The sequence below is a fragment of the Cutaneotrichosporon oleaginosum genome, assembly GCF_008065305.1.
Source record: "Cutaneotrichosporon oleaginosum strain ATCC 20508 chromosome Unknown ATCC20508_contig06, whole genome shotgun sequence".
Taxonomy (NCBI): Eukaryota; Fungi; Basidiomycota; class Tremellomycetes; order Trichosporonales; family Trichosporonaceae; genus Cutaneotrichosporon; species Cutaneotrichosporon oleaginosum.
The window spans coordinates 1963879-1982938 of record NW_027072175.1 but is presented as its reverse complement, the minus strand read 5'-3'; the positions used below and the strand labels follow the sequence as shown (position 1 = coordinate 1982938).

The 19060-nt window shown below is 60.7% G+C and overlaps 6 protein-coding genes across 6 annotated transcripts; 3 read left to right on the top strand and 3 right to left on the bottom strand.

Annotated features, from left to right (window-relative positions):
* Positions 1–31: 31 nt before the first annotated feature.
* Positions 32–1889, bottom strand: COLE_07212 (uncharacterized protein; the record flags this gene model as incomplete). The annotated part of the gene is made up of 2 exons (XM_018425585.1): positions 32–852; positions 884–1889. 2 exons carry the CDS (start codon positions 1887–1889, stop codon positions 32–34), a joined length of 1827 nt encoding a protein of 608 aa, XP_018275766.1.
* A 1633-nt stretch (positions 1890–3522) lies between these two features.
* Positions 3523–4682, top strand: COLE_07211 (uncharacterized protein; the record flags this gene model as incomplete). Its single annotated transcript, XM_018425586.1, has 4 exons — positions 3523–4103; positions 4148–4244; positions 4277–4539; positions 4571–4682. 4 exons carry the CDS (start codon positions 3523–3525, stop codon positions 4680–4682), a joined length of 1053 nt encoding a protein of 350 aa, XP_018275767.1.
* Positions 4683–4961: 279 nt separating this feature from the next.
* COLE_07210 (uncharacterized protein) lies at positions 4962–6196 on the bottom strand (the record flags this gene model as incomplete). The annotated part of the gene is made up of 4 exons (XM_018420532.1): positions 4962–5491; positions 5526–5853; positions 5901–6001; positions 6043–6196. The coding sequence occupies 4 exons, from the start codon at positions 6194–6196 to the stop codon at positions 4962–4964; spliced, it is 1113 nt and encodes a 370-aa protein (XP_018275768.1).
* A 641-nt stretch (positions 6197–6837) lies between these two features.
* On the top strand, positions 6838–8253 carry COLE_07209 (uncharacterized protein; the record flags this gene model as incomplete). Its single annotated transcript, XM_018425847.2, has 3 exons — positions 6838–7032; positions 7195–7761; positions 7801–8253. The coding sequence occupies 3 exons, from the start codon at positions 6838–6840 to the stop codon at positions 8251–8253; spliced, it is 1215 nt and encodes a 404-aa protein (XP_018275769.2).
* Positions 8254–8860: 607 nt separating this feature from the next.
* On the bottom strand, positions 8861–11537 carry COLE_07208 (uncharacterized protein; the record flags this gene model as incomplete). The annotated part of the gene is made up of 8 exons (XM_018426090.2): positions 8861–9905; positions 9938–9956; positions 9999–10072; positions 10154–10239; positions 10276–10552; positions 10584–10759; positions 10795–10868; positions 10919–11537. 8 exons carry the CDS (start codon positions 11535–11537, stop codon positions 8861–8863), a joined length of 2370 nt encoding a protein of 789 aa, XP_018275770.1.
* Positions 11538–14727: 3190 nt separating this feature from the next.
* Positions 14728–16261, top strand: COLE_07207 (uncharacterized protein; the record flags this gene model as incomplete). Its single annotated transcript, XM_018425848.2, has 8 exons — positions 14728–14817; positions 14881–15014; positions 15070–15318; positions 15352–15522; positions 15573–15712; positions 15757–15955; positions 15994–16058; positions 16227–16261. 8 exons carry the CDS (start codon positions 14728–14730, stop codon positions 16259–16261), a joined length of 1083 nt encoding a protein of 360 aa, XP_018275771.1.
* Between the last annotated feature and the right edge of the window lie 2799 nt (positions 16262–19060).

The following is a 19060-nucleotide window of genomic DNA, read 5'->3' as shown; positions in this document are numbered from 1 at the left end:
GGCGTTGAACAACCAGCTGCGCCTCTGCCGTCTAGTGCGCCCGCACGGCCCAGAAGCCGCACCCAACGGCCAGGGCGACGGCGCACGCTATCGCCACCTGTGTCCAGCTTGTGCGCGCGAGCACCTTGCGCACCGGTGCAAATGCGCGTGCAACAACGTCCGCCAGGCCGACGGAGCTAGTTCCCCTCCCGCGGGGGAAGAGGGGGCCGCAGGGATCTGGCGTGGTCTGGCGTCGGCGTGGACGCGGACGGCGCCTGCGCGCCTGCGCGTCCAACTCCCGCCGGTGTGCCAGGCGCCGCGAGAGCGTCGCCTCCCATTCCCCACCGGCTGAGCGGATGGTAGGCAGAGGCGCGGCGTAAGTTGAACTCGCTGGCGAGGTAGTGGAGGACGGCGGGACGTAGGCCAGACAGACAGCGGCCGAGGCTTTGACCGTGCTGGCGGGATCGGAGATGACACGCTCGAGTAGGGAGACGGTGGCGGCTACGTCTGGGTCAAGGAGGGATGCAGTGGACGCGATCGCTTCATCCTCCTCATCAACGCCGGGGAGGCGGGAAGAGAACTGCCAAGGCTCACGCTCGCGATCGCGGGTCGGAGGAGTGCAATCTATGTCAGCGCTTGGTGTCTTGGATGGCGAGGGCGGCTCGTTGTCGGAGCTGCCGGAGGAGTCCGCCGGGGTGGGCACTGGGGCCGCAAGGGGCGTGGGGAGGTCAAAGTCAAGCACATTGTCCGTGGCGGCTTCAGCTAGGGCAGCCGTCTGGGCGTCATCACGAGCCATCTCGGCCGACAGACGAGCGGCTTCGTCGCGCAGTGTGGTGACAGGAACGGCGCCGTCGAGGTCGTGTGTATCTGCGTCTTTCGTCAGCCAGATCTTGTTATGACTCACCGTCAAGGGGGATGACGAGGTGCACCCAGTCTGCGCGGGAGGCGTAGCTTTTGACTGAAGACTCGAGTTCGGGCGTGTCGGCGCCAGCGTCTAGGAGGGCGTGGAGGGCGGCGTAGGCATCCACTGCGCGATCGCGGACATCGGCGGCCTTGAGACCGGTAAGGATAGTTGCTGAGAGGCGGCCGTGTTCGACCACGCCAACATGTCCATGCGGGAGCTGCACGCACTTTCTGCGGGCAGCCAGGGCACCGAGGACATCCCGCGTGCGCTCTGGCCCAGCCAGGAGAGCAATGCGGGTGCCCGCTGGTGCGCCATTCCATCGCTCCAGGCCGAGATGAAGTGAAGTACTGGGCAGACTGAGGGTGGGAAGGACGAGCTCCGTCCCCGCACGCTGAGGCACAGGGCGGGTCTCGAGCCCCAAGGCGTCTAGGCCACGCCTCTCTGCCTCACTATCGTAGGGTCTCCAGTCCTCTAGGAGAGACGAAGTGCGTGAGAGGCTGGAGAGAGTGACGGACATTGAGTCAAAAGAGGCAGGAGAGGAGGGCTCTGACGCGCTGGGCGCGTCAGCGAGCATGTCAAAGAGCGTGTGTGCCAGAGGTGGAGGGCGATTGATGGCCGGGGATGCGAGAGCGGCGGCGGGAGGCGTTGGGGTGCCCTCGAGACGGGGCGGCGAGTCGATTGGGGCCAAGGAGGGGCGTGGACTTGGCGCCTGGCTTGCGCGAGCGAGGGTTGTGGTGCTGCTGGAGGTGGAGGAAGGTGACGCGCCCAAGAGTGGAAGCGAGGTGCTAACGGCGCTCGGTGTATCGTCTACGGGACCAAGATTGCTGCTGTCTTCGGATGAGTCTCCACTGCTTGGTTCGCTCTCCCAGTCTACAGAGTCGAGACTGCGTACGCCGTAGAACGAGTCGCTACCTGGTGGTGGAGGCGAGTCGCGTCTGCTGCGGCGACGGGTGGCGAAAGTGGAGACGCCAGCGATTGCGGCGGAGAGGGCGCTTTGTCCGGACATGGGGCGGGTGGGTACGGGTGGTGGGGAGAAGGGGGTGGAGGGGAAGGAGATGGGAGATGGAGATGAAGAGGAGGAGGGGAGAGTGTTGGACAATGAAGAGGAGAGGAGAGAGGATGGTGGCGATGGAGGATGTGATGTTGGGGGAGGGGGGAGGAGGGAGGGTGGATGGGAGGTGGGTGGCGGAAGTGTGGGTGGTGGTGGTCCCTTTGGGGTATGGGGAAAGGGAGGGGAGGGAAGGCAGAGGCGGGGCAGCTGACGCCATTGCCGCTCTCTCGTCGTCGTCGTCGTCGTCACCCTCGCGTGCCCCGTTCCTACTCGTCTTTTTACTCTTCTACTCTCTCATGGCTCTCTCATGGCTCTCTCTTGCTCGAGCTTACTCGTTCTCGTTAGTCTCGTCGGCCGATACATGTTGCCTGACGTAGCCTCATCTCTGATACTCTGATACACGACACACCTCCCTCATCTCGCCAAAGTCTACACTTCAAGCTCAAGCTACATACAACAAACCAAGTCATGTGGGTCACTCTCACATATTCTGCTGCTACCACGACGCAACTGCAGCCTTTACTGCTTTACTCTGAATGCATGCAACTAAGTGCATGCATGCATGCGTATATCCTGCACTGGCTAACAGCTTGCAGCGAAATCCATGCCCGATGCACTCGGACTAGGCACAAGACACATGCACACACACCAATCTGCATCCGCACTCAAGGAATGAGTCCTCTGACCCTCTGATCCTCTGAAAGGCAAGGAGATGGCCTCGACGCGCGACGCGTGACACGATCAAGCCATCGCAGCGATGCAGGCGTTGATAGCTCCACGCCAAGCACAATCGACGCGAACGGTCCATGATCAGCAAGTCACGAGCTGTCTTGGCTTCTTGCGAACCAGTAGTGTCGGACCATGAAGCGTCGTCAAACGTTAGCGCCGAAGCAGCCGCGGCTGGCATGAAGGTACGCAGGTACACGGCGCCGAGCCCGCCGAGATCTGGCGCTTGGGCTGGGGGATGGGCTGGGGCTGGGGCTGTAGCAAGTTCTGTACTCTGCGTCCATGCGCACACATCCGCTCCGCTCTTGTAATTGTGCTGGCTCGTGTCCGGCCGTTATCCATCGCCAATACCGAGAAGAGTGGCGCGGGTAGCTGTGTAGATAGCGACAGTTCACGTCCCCTCACATTCCGGCGCACCCTTGTTTTTTGAACCCCACCAGACGAGGACCACCGGATCTCAAGCTCGCACATGCAGCTGCGACACAGTGAGGGGAGGGTCTCAAGAATGGGTTGATAGAAGACAAGCCATGGAGAGGCGCAGCCGAGACCTTGGAGCGCGAACCTCAGTGAGAGCTTCTGGCCTCCTGCACATCTGCACCCTCAGATCATTGCAGTTGGATTGCCACTGGCCCCTGCGCACTACGATTCTGGATAACGGCTGAGCAAGAGGCTACCATCGCAAAAGCTGCCTGACCAAACGAGGGTTGCTACACCAACTCCAAAAAGCATTACAAGTCACCTGATGGCTGATGGCGGGACGGCGGTCCAAACCCTAATGAAAATCAGGCACCACTCCACCTCCACCGACCTCCACTCAATCCGTCGAACTTTGCCAACAACTACTGCCAACTCTTCATCGACCATGACGCGCCCCCATCTCGCCTCGCTACCTCGCCTCCGCGCCCTCCGCTCTCTCCCTCTCCCTCTCCATCTCTCCACTCCCACCCGCCCTCTACGCACGCCACCCCTCGCCCGCTCCCTCTCCTCCGCCTCTCGCGCCACCCCTACCCGCCTCCTCATACCCGGCACGCTGCGCGCGCGCCGCCGTCTGTTGGCGGTGCTCGCCCTTCTTCCCCTGTTCTACTTTTTGCGCCCCGCGTCCCCGCTAAACCCCCAAGTCTACTCCGAGCATCCCGTGGCGAGCGTAACCCCCGTGGGCCCAGCACACGTCGAGCTCGTCGTGCGCGTGCCCGAGTCCGAGCGCGCGCAGTTCGGCGCCGACGCTGTCGTCTTCTCGCCGTACGGCGTACCACCGCGCCCGCACGCGGCACCGTACGTACACACGGAAGGCGCCGCACCGCCCGGCACCGTCGTCGTCCAGCATGTCATGGTCAAGAACCCCGACCTCATGATTGAGCGTGCGTACACCCCCGTCAACGATGTCGGCGCCGACGGCGAGATGCGCCTCGTTGTGAAGCGCGTGCGCGGCGGCGAAGTTGGGAGGTACGTCCCATCACTCATACCGCTGGGCGTCGCGCTGACGCCAGACTAGTGCATTCCCGGCAGGCCGGGGACAGCGTCGGCCTCCGCGGACCGGTCACGACCTTTGCCATCGCGCCGCCCGACTACGACCGCATCGTTATGGTATGTGCACGACCCCGCGGGTGCTGAGACAGATATCAACGGGCACAGCCGTTGCGCCCTTCCTACAGCTCCTTGCAAAGGATGTGCCCGGCACCACGCGCTACACCCTCCTCCACCAGACGCCGTATGGCGGCCGCGAGGACTGGAGCGCAAAGTACATTGCGCCCATGGCCGCCAAGTGGGGTGACGCGCTGGACGTGCGCAGAATCCAGCCGGGCGTCGTGCGGAAGGAGGACGTGGCCGCCGCACTGGAAGGTGCACAGCGGCCGCTTGTGCTCGTTTGCTTGCCTACTCCGTGAGTACACGACAGAACCATCTCACGCCAGACTCATGCGTCCGCTTTGCGGCACACTCGCTCCCACACTGCACCAGGGCCCGCTCGTGGGCTTGTTGCGCGAGATGGGTCTTCGTCCCGACCAGGTGTGGAAGCTCGAGTAGAGATGGACATGGTGGACAGCGTCTCGCGCCTATTGCGATACACGACACGCTTCGCGGAGTTACGAGAAGGTTTGCCCTCCCAGAGCGCAACTCTCAGCATCGCATCACCTGCCATGCGCAGACGCCGTGCTTCTGGTAATCCGTATATTCAGCTCTTTACACCGCTCCGCTGTCAAGCAGCAGCTTGATGCATATGATAATATTACAGCAGTTGATGCGGTTGCCTTCGGCGGAAGCATGCAGTTGAATGACAACAGATCGGAACAGCACTGCAGTGAGCTACCTCACGCAAATCAAAACAGCCAACGACACCCTCAGACTCGCCTTTACATCCCCATGCTCTCCCCACCGCGCAGCATATAGCCCGCGGTGTACTCTTTGAGCGGGGTGAGTCCGGATTACCAGTATTATCGTCACCGGGTGTGTGGAGGGGAAGGGGGAAGGGAGGAAGAGAGGAGAGATCGGGGCAATCCCAACGCAACCGACACTGGCACTCACGAGTAGTCTAGTTTCTAGTGGGAGTAGTCGTACTTGTCGAAGAACGTCCTTGCATCGCGAGTCTGATGTCAGCATTGGGCAACCTCGCGCAGAGAGGCAACTCACGTCGCCCTTGGGGCCGCGGACTCTCCCGCGTGCGGCCTCCTTCTCACGGCGCAGCTCACGGTCCTCGCGCAGCCAACCCAGCGCGACGTTGAACAGGTCACCGCTGCCGGGCCCCCATTCAATCGTCGGCTTGGGTGTAGCTCCGAGTTGGATGTGCACGATCTTGTTCGGGAACGAGCCGAGGCCGTCGAAAATGTGGGTCGCGTCTGCTGTCAGCTCTCCACAGATCTTGCAGCTCACAGAGGATCGTCGCGCCACGGTCCTTGGCCTCGGACGCGAGGAAATTGACAAGATCGGCACGCACGAGCACATCCAGGTCGACAGTCACCTCGTCGAGCAGCAGCACATCCCATTCCGTCATGAGGCCCATGCAGAGCTGGACACGGCGGCGCTCGCCGTCCGAGATCTGGTGCATCCGCCAGTCGAGGTCGACATCGAGGATCTCAAGGAGGCGATCGCGACGCGCGCGGTGGCGCCATCCTCCGACCGAGTCGAGAAAGTGGGACACGACAATGTCCGAGCGCACGACGGGGTTCATGCACCACTCGGTACCGAGGTAGACGACGCCCTGGCGTCAGCCGGAAACAGGGGATCGAGGGGTCGTGGAAGGCTTACACCAGGCGGATTCATGAAGACATCCTGACCCAGGATACGGCAGTTGCGCGTCTTGGTCAGCCGCTTGCCGGCTAGGATACGGAGGAGTGTCGACTTGCCGGCTGCAGTTAGCATGAATGATCGGGGGACAGAAGCAACGTACCTCCGTTGGCGCCGACGAGAAGACAGCAATCTCCGCGCTCGAGCTGGATGTTGACACCAGAAAGGACGGGCTCGGCGTCGTTGGGGTTAAAGAAGAAAGTGAGGTCGCGACAGTCGATTGCGAGCTCGTCAGTGTGGGTGCTGTTGGCGGTCATGGCGGTAAAAAGATCTGGGCAGGGGATGGCTGGCGTGGGTTAAGCCCGAGTGGATCGAGCTGCGATGTGGGGGGAAGCGCACAGGATGCGATGAGAGTCTGAGTGAGTAAGAGTCCAAAGGGAGACGAAGAGTAAGCTAGAGGCGTCGTGCTGGAAGCGCTGGAGCGATGGAGGGCTCGGAGGGCTCGGAGTACTCGGAGGGCATCGAGTGGAGGATATCGTCATGGTGGCGGTGGTGGCGGCGCATGCGCGCAGTTGATTTCTGTTCGAGCCAAAGGTGGAGGCACGTGGCGATTTAACGCCACATGTGGTATTTCCGGTCAGAGCCCCTCCTTGGGTGGCGGCTGCGGGATCAAAACTGGAGTGAATTGCCACCGTACCAAGGTTGATGCCGTTACTCGGTCCCCCCCTTGCTCTCGTGGGGTGGAAGGGAAGGTGGCCAGCTTACGCCTGGGCCCAGCACTCGACTCCCGCGGGCAAAGCTCCATCATCATTTCTCTCGTCCTCCTCATCCTCCTCCTCATCCATCATCCATCTTCCACTCCTCATCTTAAATCCATACCCATCTTCATCTTTCTCTCCCGTTCCCCATCCCCCGCTCTCTCTCTCTCTGTTAACCCATCGCCCTAATCACCTCCGCCATGTCCGAGTCTCAGGACATCAAGCCTCGCCCGGAGGACGACCTTGTCGCCCCCACCCCTCAGAACACCCCCCTCAACACTCATGTCCCCACTAGCCGCCCCGCCCAGAAGCCCAACGTCGAGGATGTCGTCGAGGGTGACGAGGACGAGGGAGAGGATGTCACTAGCATGAATCCTGCTTCCCTCCTTGCCAGCGTGAGTGTGTCCGTGAACATATTTTTGTTCCGCGCCAGCGCCAAAGCGCGTCGCGCCTCCAGCCAGCATTGTAACGCCATCGCTGTGGCCCTGGCGGCATGTTGTGCATCGACTTTTTTTTTTTTGCCCTCCTTCCTCATGCCTTCACTTAGCTGATCCCAGAACCCCGCCCTCCTTGCGCTTGCTCAGCACAAGCTCGGCGCCCTCGTCGGCCGCCCCTCGGGTTACATCCAGAGCCTGCCCCCCGCTGTCCGCCGGCGCATCGACGGCCTCAAGGGTCTTCAGGTTGAGCACGCCAAGATCGAATCCGAGTTCCAACTCGCCATACTTGAGGTCGAGAAGAAGTTCCTCGCCAAGTACCAGCCTCTCTACGACCGGCGTCAGGAGATCATCTCGGGCAAGGCTGAGCCCACCGACTCCGAGGTCACCGAGGGTCAGAACGCTGACTCGGACGACGAGGACGAAGAGGACGAGGGTGCTCAGGTCACTGAGCTCACCGACGAAGGCGAGGAGAAGCTTACTGGCATTCCCGAGTTCTGGCTTACCGCCATGAAGAACGCCGTCCCTCTCGCCGAGACTATCACCGACGCTGACGAGGAGGCTCTCAAGAAGCTCACCGACATCCGGCTGTCCTACCTCGACGGCCAGGCTGGCTTCCGTCTGCACTTCACCTTTGCGCCCAATGACTTCTTTGAGGACACCGAGCTCACCAAGACCTACTACTACCAGGTAAGGTCTCACAATTCTGTCTGTGGCTAATTTTTGCAGGACCAGGTGGGCTACGGCGGGGACTTTGTCTACGACAAGGCGATCGGCCACGAGATCAAGTGGAAGGAGGACAAGGACCTCACCAAGAAGGTCGAGATCAAGAAGCAGCGCAACAAGACGACTGGCCGCACGCGTGTCGTCCGTAAAGTCGTGCCCACCGACTCGTTCTTCAACTTCTTCAAGCCGCCCCAGCCTCCAACGCGCGAGGAGCTCCAGGAGGAGGACGTCGATGAGGAGGAGCTCGAGGAGCTCGATGGCCGCCTCGAGATGGACTACCAGCTTGGCGAGGATTTCAAGGAGAAGATCATCCCCCGCGCCGTCGACTACTTCACCGGCAAGGCCCTCCGCTATGAGGAGGACTTTGAGGATGACTTTGAGGACGATGACGACTTTGACGAGGATGACGACGACGAGGAGGTGAGTTTTACTGTGGACCAGCACTGCCAGAGCTGATGCCTTAGTAGCACGACGGCGCCCCCGCACCTGGCGCGCAGGACGAGAACTGCAAGCAGCAGTAGTTTCGTAGACATAATGCTGTGACAGACCTGACAGTGCCATTTTTTTCAGTTACTCAGGCAGACTCACACTCACGGCCCACGTCGTCTCGGCGCACGCTTTTCACATCGCATACATGCTACATATCTGCACAATAGCACTGAACTCAGACCTCAACAAGTCGTGGGAATCATAAAAGTCAGCGTATGCGATGGCACGGGAGCGCCTCGGCCGCTCTCTCCCAACAGGGCCAACACCCAATCTTGATAGCACCGGGCTCGGAGAAGTACAAAGGGAGCGAAGCTGGCGGGGCGTATCGACGGTTGGCCAATGCGAGTTACGGCTTTGCATACAAAGAAATACAGCTGCACAGCTTGATGATACACGCGCTAAGACATGACAGCTCAGCTCTTATGCTCCGCCGTACCGAGCACGCCTCGCCTCACCCCCTCGGTGTAGATTACCCCAACCTGGCCACCCATCCATCTATTCCCAGACAATAAGCTCTAGCAGGCGACAGAGCGCCGCTCACCTCTCTGCTCGCCTCACAACCTCCGCGCTCCAGTCATCGCGGCTCCTCCTCAATTACCACCGCGTCAGCCTCATACCACGGCTGAGCCTCCGCCGGCGTCCCGATAAAGTTGAGCAATGTGTTCCAGCTCTGCATGTCGTCGGCGGCGGGGAAGGCTGCCGCGCTGGGGTCATAGGGCGGGCGAGGCTCCCACGGGCGCCCGGCAGGCAGCCACTCCTCGGCAGGCGGAGCCAAGGTGATGGCGCCGCCGCTGGTTATTGGCGGTATAGGTGACACATCTATCCGGGTAGGCTCAAGCGCTGGTGGAAGAACGAGCTGCTGTACCGGCGATGGGTGCGGATGCGTGCCCCGCATCGCGTCGGCCTTGCTCAGCATCATGTCGAGCACCTGCATCTCGCAATCGGAGCTGTGGTCGCGTGCCGCCCGACGCTCAGCCGCAATGTAGGCGATAAAGAGGGCGCGGATCTCGTCGTAGTCGTAAACTTTGTCCTCGCGCTTGTTCCGCGCCAAGAGAAGACCGAGGATGCACGCTGGAGCAAAGCCAGATGCTACAGTCATCCACTTGAAGCGGTCGAGCGCTTCAGCATCCTCCTCTAGGAGGTGGAGGCGGTTGCGAAGCTCCGCTCCAGCCGATACAACACACGCGATCCGGCTCTCAGTATACCCGTCATGTAAGAGGTACGGGCGATGGAGAGCGATGCGTGCTTGGTGAAACTTGGAGATGAGTGTTTGGCGCTGTAATCGCAGCCATGTGTACTGCTCGTCCCATCTGAGGTCTGGGTCGGTGATATGGAACATGGGCGGGAGATTGTGTATCCATTCAACCATGAGGTGCTCGCAGGCCATGACATCTGCGTGCTTGCGGGGTGAGAGGCCAAAGCAAGTGGTCAGAATCCGTCCAATGATTTGCGCCAGACGGTAGTGGAGGATAAGGAAGGTAGACTTGGTGGGCGTTGTGAGTGGCCAATTTGGGCGTGGGAGAACCGGCAGCTCGCTATCTGGGATGTTGGCTGGCGGCACGACTGAGAACTTGTCGTCGTGGATCGCCAATGGCCGCCCAAGGAAATACGAGATAGACCTAGAGTCAGGTAGGAATGTGAGGGCGCGTACCTGTCGAGACAATACATCTCTGCGCGTCAGTTTGACACCCGGCGTAAACGAGCGGACTTACGCGCCCAGAGCCGCCGGCGTAGCTCCGCCTCTTGAGGAGGCAAGTCCTTCCACTTCTCGCCGTCAATGTGGAATCTGGTGTCAGCGGGCGGTGATGGGCGGTGGGCGGTGGGCGGTCAGGAGGCCCTGCGTTGCAGAGTCACAGCCGTCACATACCCCTGCGCCTCGGATGCGCGAACGGCGCTGCCGAGCATGTTCCATGCCTCGGGGACCCGCCGGGTCATCACGAGATAGTGAGAGAGCTGGGTGAGCTTTCCTTTGCAGCCGAGGACGCTTACGAGGGAGTAGGCGCGGACGGTGTCGATGGACTCGCCACCAAAGCTGGGTGCTTCTGAGAGCGCACAGCGCGCACCGACGAAGAACTGATTACTAAGCGCCATGGGGTCTCTTGAGGAGCTCGGCTGGCGGTCTAGGAGGGCACCAAATGCCAACACAATTTGAAAGAGGGCAAACCACCGTACATCGATGCGCGTCATGTCCTCGAACTCGCCCTTGATGGCCCAGAACGTGCCATACTTGGCCCTAAAGTCCGGCTCGTACAGAATATCCATCCATCTGTGGTCAGCGCGGCCGGTATAGGGCGCACGAGTTGGCGAGACTGAAGAATATGTCAACATAGCGCTCGCACAGTGAGCGTGGAGGTAGGCGGCTGTCGAGCGCCCGGATGTGCGACGCCAAGCTGTATGGACCGAGGTCGAGGTCGCTCAGACTTGGTAGACGGTAGTGCGTGTCGCTGACATTGAGGCGCTCCTTCCTGACGCCCTAGAGTGAGTTGCAATCTCTTGAGATTTACCCACGCTCATCTCCTGGAAGAACTCGGCCGCGGCGCGGGGACCAAAATGTGATGTGCCATAGAACTGGAGCTGATGATCTGATTTGTGTCAGCGAATCTAGGATGTGGTACCTAGAAAGAGTACTCACGTCCGGGCTCGTCGCCGTGTCCTTCCACAGCCAAGCTGCCGTATCCCAGTGCGCCATTTTCTTGCATGTACACGCCATCGTCGAGCTGGCTGCTCCAGCTTTCGGGCGTCCGTGTACCCCGGAATTGCGGACGGGGCCCACGCCCGTCCCAAGGTGGGGGCGTGGGGGTTTGGGCGCTGTGCCTCTCAGACGAGACTGGAATGGAGTGGTGTACGAGGTCTTGGAGAGACGGGCGGCGGGTAGGTGGCGGTCCGGAGCGGTCTTCGGGCGAGTTGAGGCCGGAGGCTAGCTTCTCAACGAAGAAGGCGGGTCGTTTTGGGGAGCGCGTGTCGGATTCGCTTGATTTGCGTTTGAAGGGATTGTCAGAGTCGTCCGACCCCGAGCCGCTGCTCATGCGCGCTGTAACCGAGCCCTCGCTGTGGTCGCTGTATCCGCGGGGGCGCGGCTTGGGCTTTTGATCGGGGAAGCGGCAGAGTTCGCTGACGTTGCGTTTGGCGCAGTGGTGGCATGGCTGGTGACCATCGCATCGCTGCTTGCGGCGATTGCACTCGGTGCAGGCGGTTGGCTGGCGCCCGCGCCGCCGAAAGCGGGGGTCGTGACTGAGATTGAGGGGCGACATGATTCGCTCGAACTGGATAGGTCGGGTCATCTGCAGCAGGGAGACACCAGGACCAGTTGGGGTATGATGGGGAGGGTGATGGGTTGTAGTATGGTGCGTCGGCGTGTGATGAGGGGGAGTGTGAGTGTGCGTGTGCGGGGTGTAGTGACCGGGTCCTCCGAAGGGGGGAGTGAAGGGGACCTGACGGGGTGGGGTGGCAAGATCCTGCACATCCCAAGGAAAGGTGGGTGCGGTTGGTGTCCGGGGCGACATGGTTGGAAGAGCACGATCGGTACTCTTACGATGAGGTCCACGGCCGGCGCGCCGGGGTCGGGGTGATTGAGACTGGTGGCTGGCTGTGGTGGGGGTAAGGTGTAGATGGGAGACGAGTGCCACTTGCAGTTGAAGTGATAAAGAGAAGAGAGTAGAGAGTAGAGAGAAGAGAGAAGAGACAAGAGAGACGAGAGAAGAGAAGTGGGCAATGGAGTGGGAGGAGGGGGGGATGTTGAGGAGGAAGGGGAAGATGATGATGATGAAGAGGAGAGACGGCAAGCCGAGGGGGGGGGGGGCGTCATGACAACGGCCCAAGGACTCGAGTCGAGAGAAGCGAAGCGAGGCGCGGTGATCGCGACGATCACTCCTTACTCGTTCCATCAGAATTGTCTGAATCGTTTGCATCGTCTGTATCGTCTGCAATGTTTCTGGGCGCACAGCGGACATGCTCCTCGCCCAGCTCCCAGCTTCGGATGACGTCGACGTCCGTAGTACGACTTGCATCGACTATTCCTCTTGGAGGATTGGAGGGAGGCCTTGGACGCATTGGTCGAATTCATGTTTCCATGATCCATGACGGGTCGCGAGTTATGCAATACCAGTAAGTGTGTTTTGAGAGTCAGCGGCCTCGCGGGGCGTTGAGGCGCGTGCCAATTGTGCACGCAGAGCGCAGAGCGAAATGTCAGTGATTGCGCGGACGTACATGGTACTAGTGCATTGACTGCACCTCGGCGCCCGATCGCCCGAGTCTCTGGGAGGGCATGGTCGATGTTGGACATGAGAGATCATGAGAAAAGCGCAAACAATCTTTGCGAGGTAGATAAGAGGATGGGAAGGATCCCAGTTGGATGGCGTCGGTTGTTATCCAAGCAGGGCCAGCGCGGCCAGCTCGGCCCGCGGCCAGGCCGTCGTTCCGCGATCGGCAAGAGCGAGCGGACTTTCCGATAGCCAGGGGGTGATATCTTAACGCTGACTGAACGCTCGCCGGAGCCCAACTACTCCGACGCCGGTGGCGCCGGGTATGTCGAGGAAAGGAGGGTTCTTCGATATGACGAGTGAAGGCATGCAGCACGTGACTTCCGGGCGGACGGAATGTGGGAACCCACCATACGCCATCAACCCTCGGCCCTCGGCTTGTTCGCTCACCGTTAGTGGGTTGTTGCGCATCAACACACTCGTCGGCCGTCGGAGAGCGGTGCGGTGCGCGTCAGTATAACCCGTACCCCGTCACCGACGTAGATGACATTGGTTGTTCCGCGGAATAGAACTCTACTCTCAATCGTGATGCTGCTGCTACACGCCACACTACTGTTTGCTCCGCCGTCGGATTCGGCGTATCTTAAATACACAACAACCACTTGGCCCGTTGTCTGCCAATGATTGTCACTTCTCCATATCCCCATGATTCGACGCCGGAGAATCAGAAGGCGATATTGCGACATGCGACACGACCTGCGGGCTGTGGTCTGTGGTCTGTGACCTGTCGCCTCGGGCTTCTGGACCATGACCAATGAGCCATGGGGTTCTGGGCATGAGGGCAGACTTTCTGCGTCACCAGTGACTGACGGTTCGCCGGGGGTCCGAGCGCTCCGGCGTCTATTGTTCGGCAACATCCCCCGATCCCGGGATAGTGCGAGTGCGTCGGACCCCGGGAACCAGCGAACCAGGCTAGAGTGTGTTGTTGCAGCCGAGAGTGCGGAGACAAGTCAGAGCGGGGGGGAAGGAGAGAGGCCGAGGACCACAAGAACACAGAGTGGCCTAGTAGGCTACATGGCCCGAGAGGTCGAAGAGAGATCCATGCCAGTTGTCCGTGTGGTGGCGTGTGTGGAGGCGTAAGAGGCGTCCGAGGCGTGTGTGGATGAGTAGGGGGAGGGAATGTCTCCCAGAGGCAGTAAGAGAACGGCATTTCCATCAAACACGTCCTTTCTGCCGCCCACGCCGCCCACGCCGTCGACGCCGTCCACTCAATGGCAATATGGCAATGTTGGCTACCTGCCTCCTCCTATCGCGCGCCCTCGTTTCCCCTCATCTCCATTCTCATCCCACCTCGGGCATGCGGGCAGGCATGGATGGGGGGGGGGGGCACTTTCTCCCTTCCATGTCATGCTCTGCCTCCTCCTCTCTCGCTCTACCCACTCGGGCCTCTCTCCTCAGCCCTCAACTGGTTGCTGGTTGACCCATGACCCAGCCCAGCCACTCGATCCACCTTGACCCGGCTCACCCTCGGCTTGTGGACGCACGGCTGTATCAAGGTCAACACACTCGTACTCTTCATATCCTCCGTCATCTCCTCTTCCTCTTCCCCTCTTCCTATTCCTATTCCTCTTCAACATCCCCCACTCCCCCCACCTCCCCTCCCCCTTGTCGGTATCGTCGGCGACCTCTATTGCTTGCTATTGCAAGACTACAGTCTGCGGTTACATCCCCACATTCCGTCGCCGTCGATCGAGCGACATCCATCCCCCGGTCTGTGCGCTACAGTAGACGTTAAGCGTGAGTAACAAGGTTTGTCTGGCGTTGACGACTGGGCACGACTGAACGCCGACTGAACGCATGAACAGCAAAGGGGGGCACAACATAGCACAGTCAACCGCCTCTCTCACCAACTAGATCGCCGCCACCTGAAACGTGTCACCCCACGCCCCGCTTCTTCCCACTCCAACGGCCGACCGTCTCACCACGGCCACCGCCTTGAGCTAGACCATCTCCACAATTGCCACTTCAACCAACTGCCCACCGCCCACAACGACGTCCACACGTCGCCCTCTCTCCTCCCACATCCCATTCCACCTTCATCCTCTGTCTTTGTCTTGTAGCATCTCCCCGACGACCTCTGTCTCCTGTCATCTTATTACTCACGCATCACATCTGCATCTACAACCCCTCCCTCCCTCCCTCCCTCCCTCCCTCCCCTCTTCCTCACCCGGCACCAACCAACATGGGCGCTTGCGTCTCCAAGACCAAAAGCGCCACAGAAGACGCGCCAGGCGCAACCATTTCTCGCGAGATCGACAAGCAGCTCCGCGAGGTTAGCACCGGCCTGTTCTGGAGATGGCGGGAGGCGCGCGCGCAGCGCAAGCTTACATTACAGGAGGAGAAGCGCCTCCAAGGCGAAGTCAAGCTACTGCTCCTCGGATCTGGCGCTTCGGGCAAGTCGACCGTTCTCAAACAGATGCGATATATCCACGCCAAGCCCTTTAGCCCCGATGAGATTGAGGACTACCGGTGCGAGCTAGACTCGGCGCCGCCGTGCAGTTCCTTTGTCAGCGCTAATGGTCAGTAAAATTGTCTTCAGCAACATTGTCGACGGAATGCGCAGTATCATTGACACGATGGATGAGGAAGGTATGCAGGTTGCGCAGGAGAATCGGCCGTTTATTTCCCTCGTCGACAACGAGTACCCGATCAACTCGGGCGAACCATTCCCCTTACACTACCTTCACGGACTCACAAGACTTTGGAACGATCCCGAGGTTCAGAACTGCTATGCACTGGCTTACGAGTTTGCGCTCCAGGAGAACATGCCCTAGTAGGTGGCAATGAGGTTTACCTCTTACCCAAGCTTTTACTCTGACCTCGACCGGCTATTCGAGCGTGATTACAAACCGTCAAATGAGGACATTCTCCGCGTGCGCTCCAAAACGACTGGTATCTCCGAAACGCGCTTTGAGATCAGCAACCTCACCTTCCGCCTCTTTGATGTAGGAGGGCAGCGCTCCGAGCGGCGGAAATGGTGAGTGCCAGTGCCAGTGCCAGGGCCTTCAACTAAGCGTTAACCTCCAGGGCAAGTTGCTTCGAGAACGTCACCTCGATCATCTTCCTTGCCGCTCTCAGCGATTACAACTCATGCCTCATCGAGGACCGCGACAGCAACGGCATGCAGGAGGCCCTCGTGCTATGGGAGAGCATTGTCAACTCACAGTGTAGGCCTCGCTCTTCTTTCAACTCACCACTTTGCTGACTCTAGGGTTTATAAAGTCGTCGATGATTCTCTTCCTCAACAAAGCTGATCTGCTCATAGACAAGATCAAGGATCCGAAGCAGCAAGTCGCGATGTGGTTCCCTGATTTCACGGGGAAGCCGGGGTCGTTTAACGACGCGGTTGAGTACTTTAAGAAGAAGTTCCGCAGCCTCAACCACAACATCAATAAGGAGATCTATGTGCAGTGAGTGAAGTGTGAAGGGTGAGTTCGAGCTGATGCAGTGTGACGACGGCGACGGACCAGCAGCAGCTAAAAGTTGTCATGGCGGCGGTGACGGATACGATCGGTGAGTGTGGTGGGGAGACAACGTCGCGAGAGAGGAGCGGATGGAGCAAAGTACGGAAAGCATCGGATGGCAATTGAGGCGCTGGTATCTCGCACCAGATGCGTGACCGCAGATTGCAGAGCCAGAACGCCAGAAGCTCTGGACGCGCGTGACAGACGCTGATGGCAGTGCGCAACTCGCTTCGCGACATGGCGATCTTGTAATGTGAGGAGAACAGAGAGCAGAGTGAGGTGTTGTGTAATGGAGATGGTCGGAAGTGGATATGCGGATGCATGGTGCTGTGCATCCTGACGCGGCTTCGGCCTATGACGCAATGCACTTCAGGCACTATAATAGCACCGGCAATACTTTTGATGTTAACGCCATTAGGTTTGCAGCCCAGCCCAGTTCGGCTTCGGCGCCCGCAAAGCAAGGCACGCCGTCCACCCAGGACACCGCCAGGCCGCCGCCGAACCCATCGTTGTACTCATATTGTACGAGACCGCCTCTGCTTCGACCGAGATCATCGTCATCACTACGCGCTTCGACCCCACCGCCGGGTTCAGCATTCCTCTCTCACGCGTCTCGATCGCAGTCCCGCGACCTGCGGCCCGTGCGCCAAACTTCGCGTGTCAAGCGCGATCCCACGTCCTCCATCCATCCTCCATCGCGACCACCTTCCATCCTCTCTCCTTCCCTCCCCTCCCCATCCTCTCCCCCCTCTCCACTCTCCCGCACGCCGCCGGGCTTCTCCCCACCCACAATGGGCTGCCTCCCATGCTGCACGCAGCTCAACCCCGAAATCGCGGCGCTCCATGACTGCTACCCGCCCTCCAAGGATCTCGTCAAGTCTGGACCAGAGTTCATGCCCATGTCCCAGGACATGAGCAAGCTCACGTACTATGCAAAGAATAAGCCCAGCTCGCTCGCCAAGATCGGTGACGAGCTCGAGAAGCGCGTCGTCAAGGAGGCAAAGGCCAGCACTGGCGGGTACGCCAAGAGTCGAGCGTGAGTGCACCTCAGCTCCTTCCAGCACGCTGGACTGCGCCGTGAGCGTGAGCTCGCTTTCACGCACTTGCCATCCGCGGTTACATCTCGACCTTGCTCATCCCACGCTCACTCCAGCGCTCTCCTTATATCCCTCGTCATTCTCCACAAACTCCTCACCGAATGCAAGCGCGAAATAGGCCTCTTTGCGCGGCAAGCATTGCGCGCCATCTCCGCCGCCCTCGACGTCAAGATCTACCAGACCAACAAGGTCGACCTTGAGGCTGTCTCGCGCGCGAGCAACTGCTTCGTCGCCTTCACGCAGGGCACGGACGGCGGGCTCATCGGCGTCGACGACGGCCTCACCTCAGCTTACCTCGAGGTGGTGGGCAAGTTCGCTGCCTTTGCCAACTCGGGCCCATCGGGGACAGTGCACGAGAAGGGCGACGACGAGGACCAGAGCCGCGCGCGCCTGCTCGGCCTCCGCGGCCTCACGGGAGCTAGCACCTCGGACGCGGCCTTCAGCTCGGGCGAGTTTCTGCGGCAGGCGCGCATCATCGTGCCGGCTCTTCTGGCGCTGCTGCACGAAACCCCTGTTGCGGAGCTCAAAGGCCTCGTCCGCAAGAGCAGACGCCGCTCCGCGCTGGCCCCGCTCATTACCGACGCGCCCGCGAAACCCCGCCCGCCGCCCAGCCTCAGCGAGCACGTTGTCGGCGAGAAGGGGCCTAGTGCCGACGACGTCACGTCGGCCGCATTCCGCTGTCTGTACGAGCTCGTGGCAGAGTGCCACACGAGTCAGGCGAGCCATGTCCTCGACGTCGTCCTCGTGTACTTTGACAAGCACGGGGCGTGGCGCGACGTCGAGCGCTGCTGCATCGTTGCTGAGAGCCTCGCGCAGGCAATGCAACTGCAGAGCAGATTCGTGGTTCCCACCCGTCTTGTCGAGCTCCTCGTCAATATGCCCGACGACCAGCCGCCGAGCGACAAGCACATGTCCATGCTGGCCATGATCACCACTGTCCTTACGTCTAGTGTGAGCCTCGTTGGGCTTGCCGTTACCGACATTCTTTCCTCACTGATTTCCATCATAGAGCGCCGAGTCAGTCTCGACGCCAACGATGCCATTCTGCACCCGCTGGTAGCGTGCGTCTCCTCTCTCGGGACGCACATCTACTACGTCGACCAGATCAACGACATTGTCGAAGAGACGACTCTCCAAATGATGAATGTGCCCGCCACCAACCCGGCGCGGCAGGAGATTTTGCGCGTCCTTATCCACTGCATCACGGGGGTGATGGTGGCCGCGGACCGTGGGGACGCGATCGAGGTCGAGGCGCGCGAGCGCCCCGCATCCCCTCTCCCCCAAGACAAGGGCAAGGCGCCGGCCCTCGAGAGCCCTATGGTAGAGATGCCGCGTGCGCGCGACGCCGGGCGGCGCAACCCCATCGCGCCCGAGGTGTGGCAGGAGACGCTACCGCTACTGTGCGAGAGCTCGTACGCTGTACGTGCGGCATATGCCCGCGCCCTCATCTTCTACCTCCAGACCGAGATGCCGCGCGACAAGCGGCCCAGACCCGACGAGGCGAACATTGTGCGCTTCTGCCACGCCGTCAATGCGGCCGTGTACACGCTCGCCATGAGCAGCCGGCTAGGACAGGGCGAGCCGCTTCCCAGCGGCCCGCCGACGCCGAGCCGTGCGAGCAGTCACAACGTGCTGGCCGGGTTGGGAGGCAGCACGCCGCCGCGGGGCCAAGGGCAGCAGGGCGTCGGCGTAAGCTTTGTTGTGCACGAGCCCTCGCCGATGGATACCCCGTCCGGCACGCAGTCGCCCACAGCTAACGGCAACGGGCGCTCGCGCGCCGGCACAGCCGCGACGGTGGGCACGGTGAACGGCGCCATGACGCCGGGGAGCGGGAGCGCGACGCCTCCGCGCAAGCCGCTGCGCGGCGGGCGCAGAGTCAGCCTGCCCCTAAACCGCCTTGTGAACGTCACCGAGCCCGGGGCGTTCGACGCGGTCGCCACGCCATTCGACTATG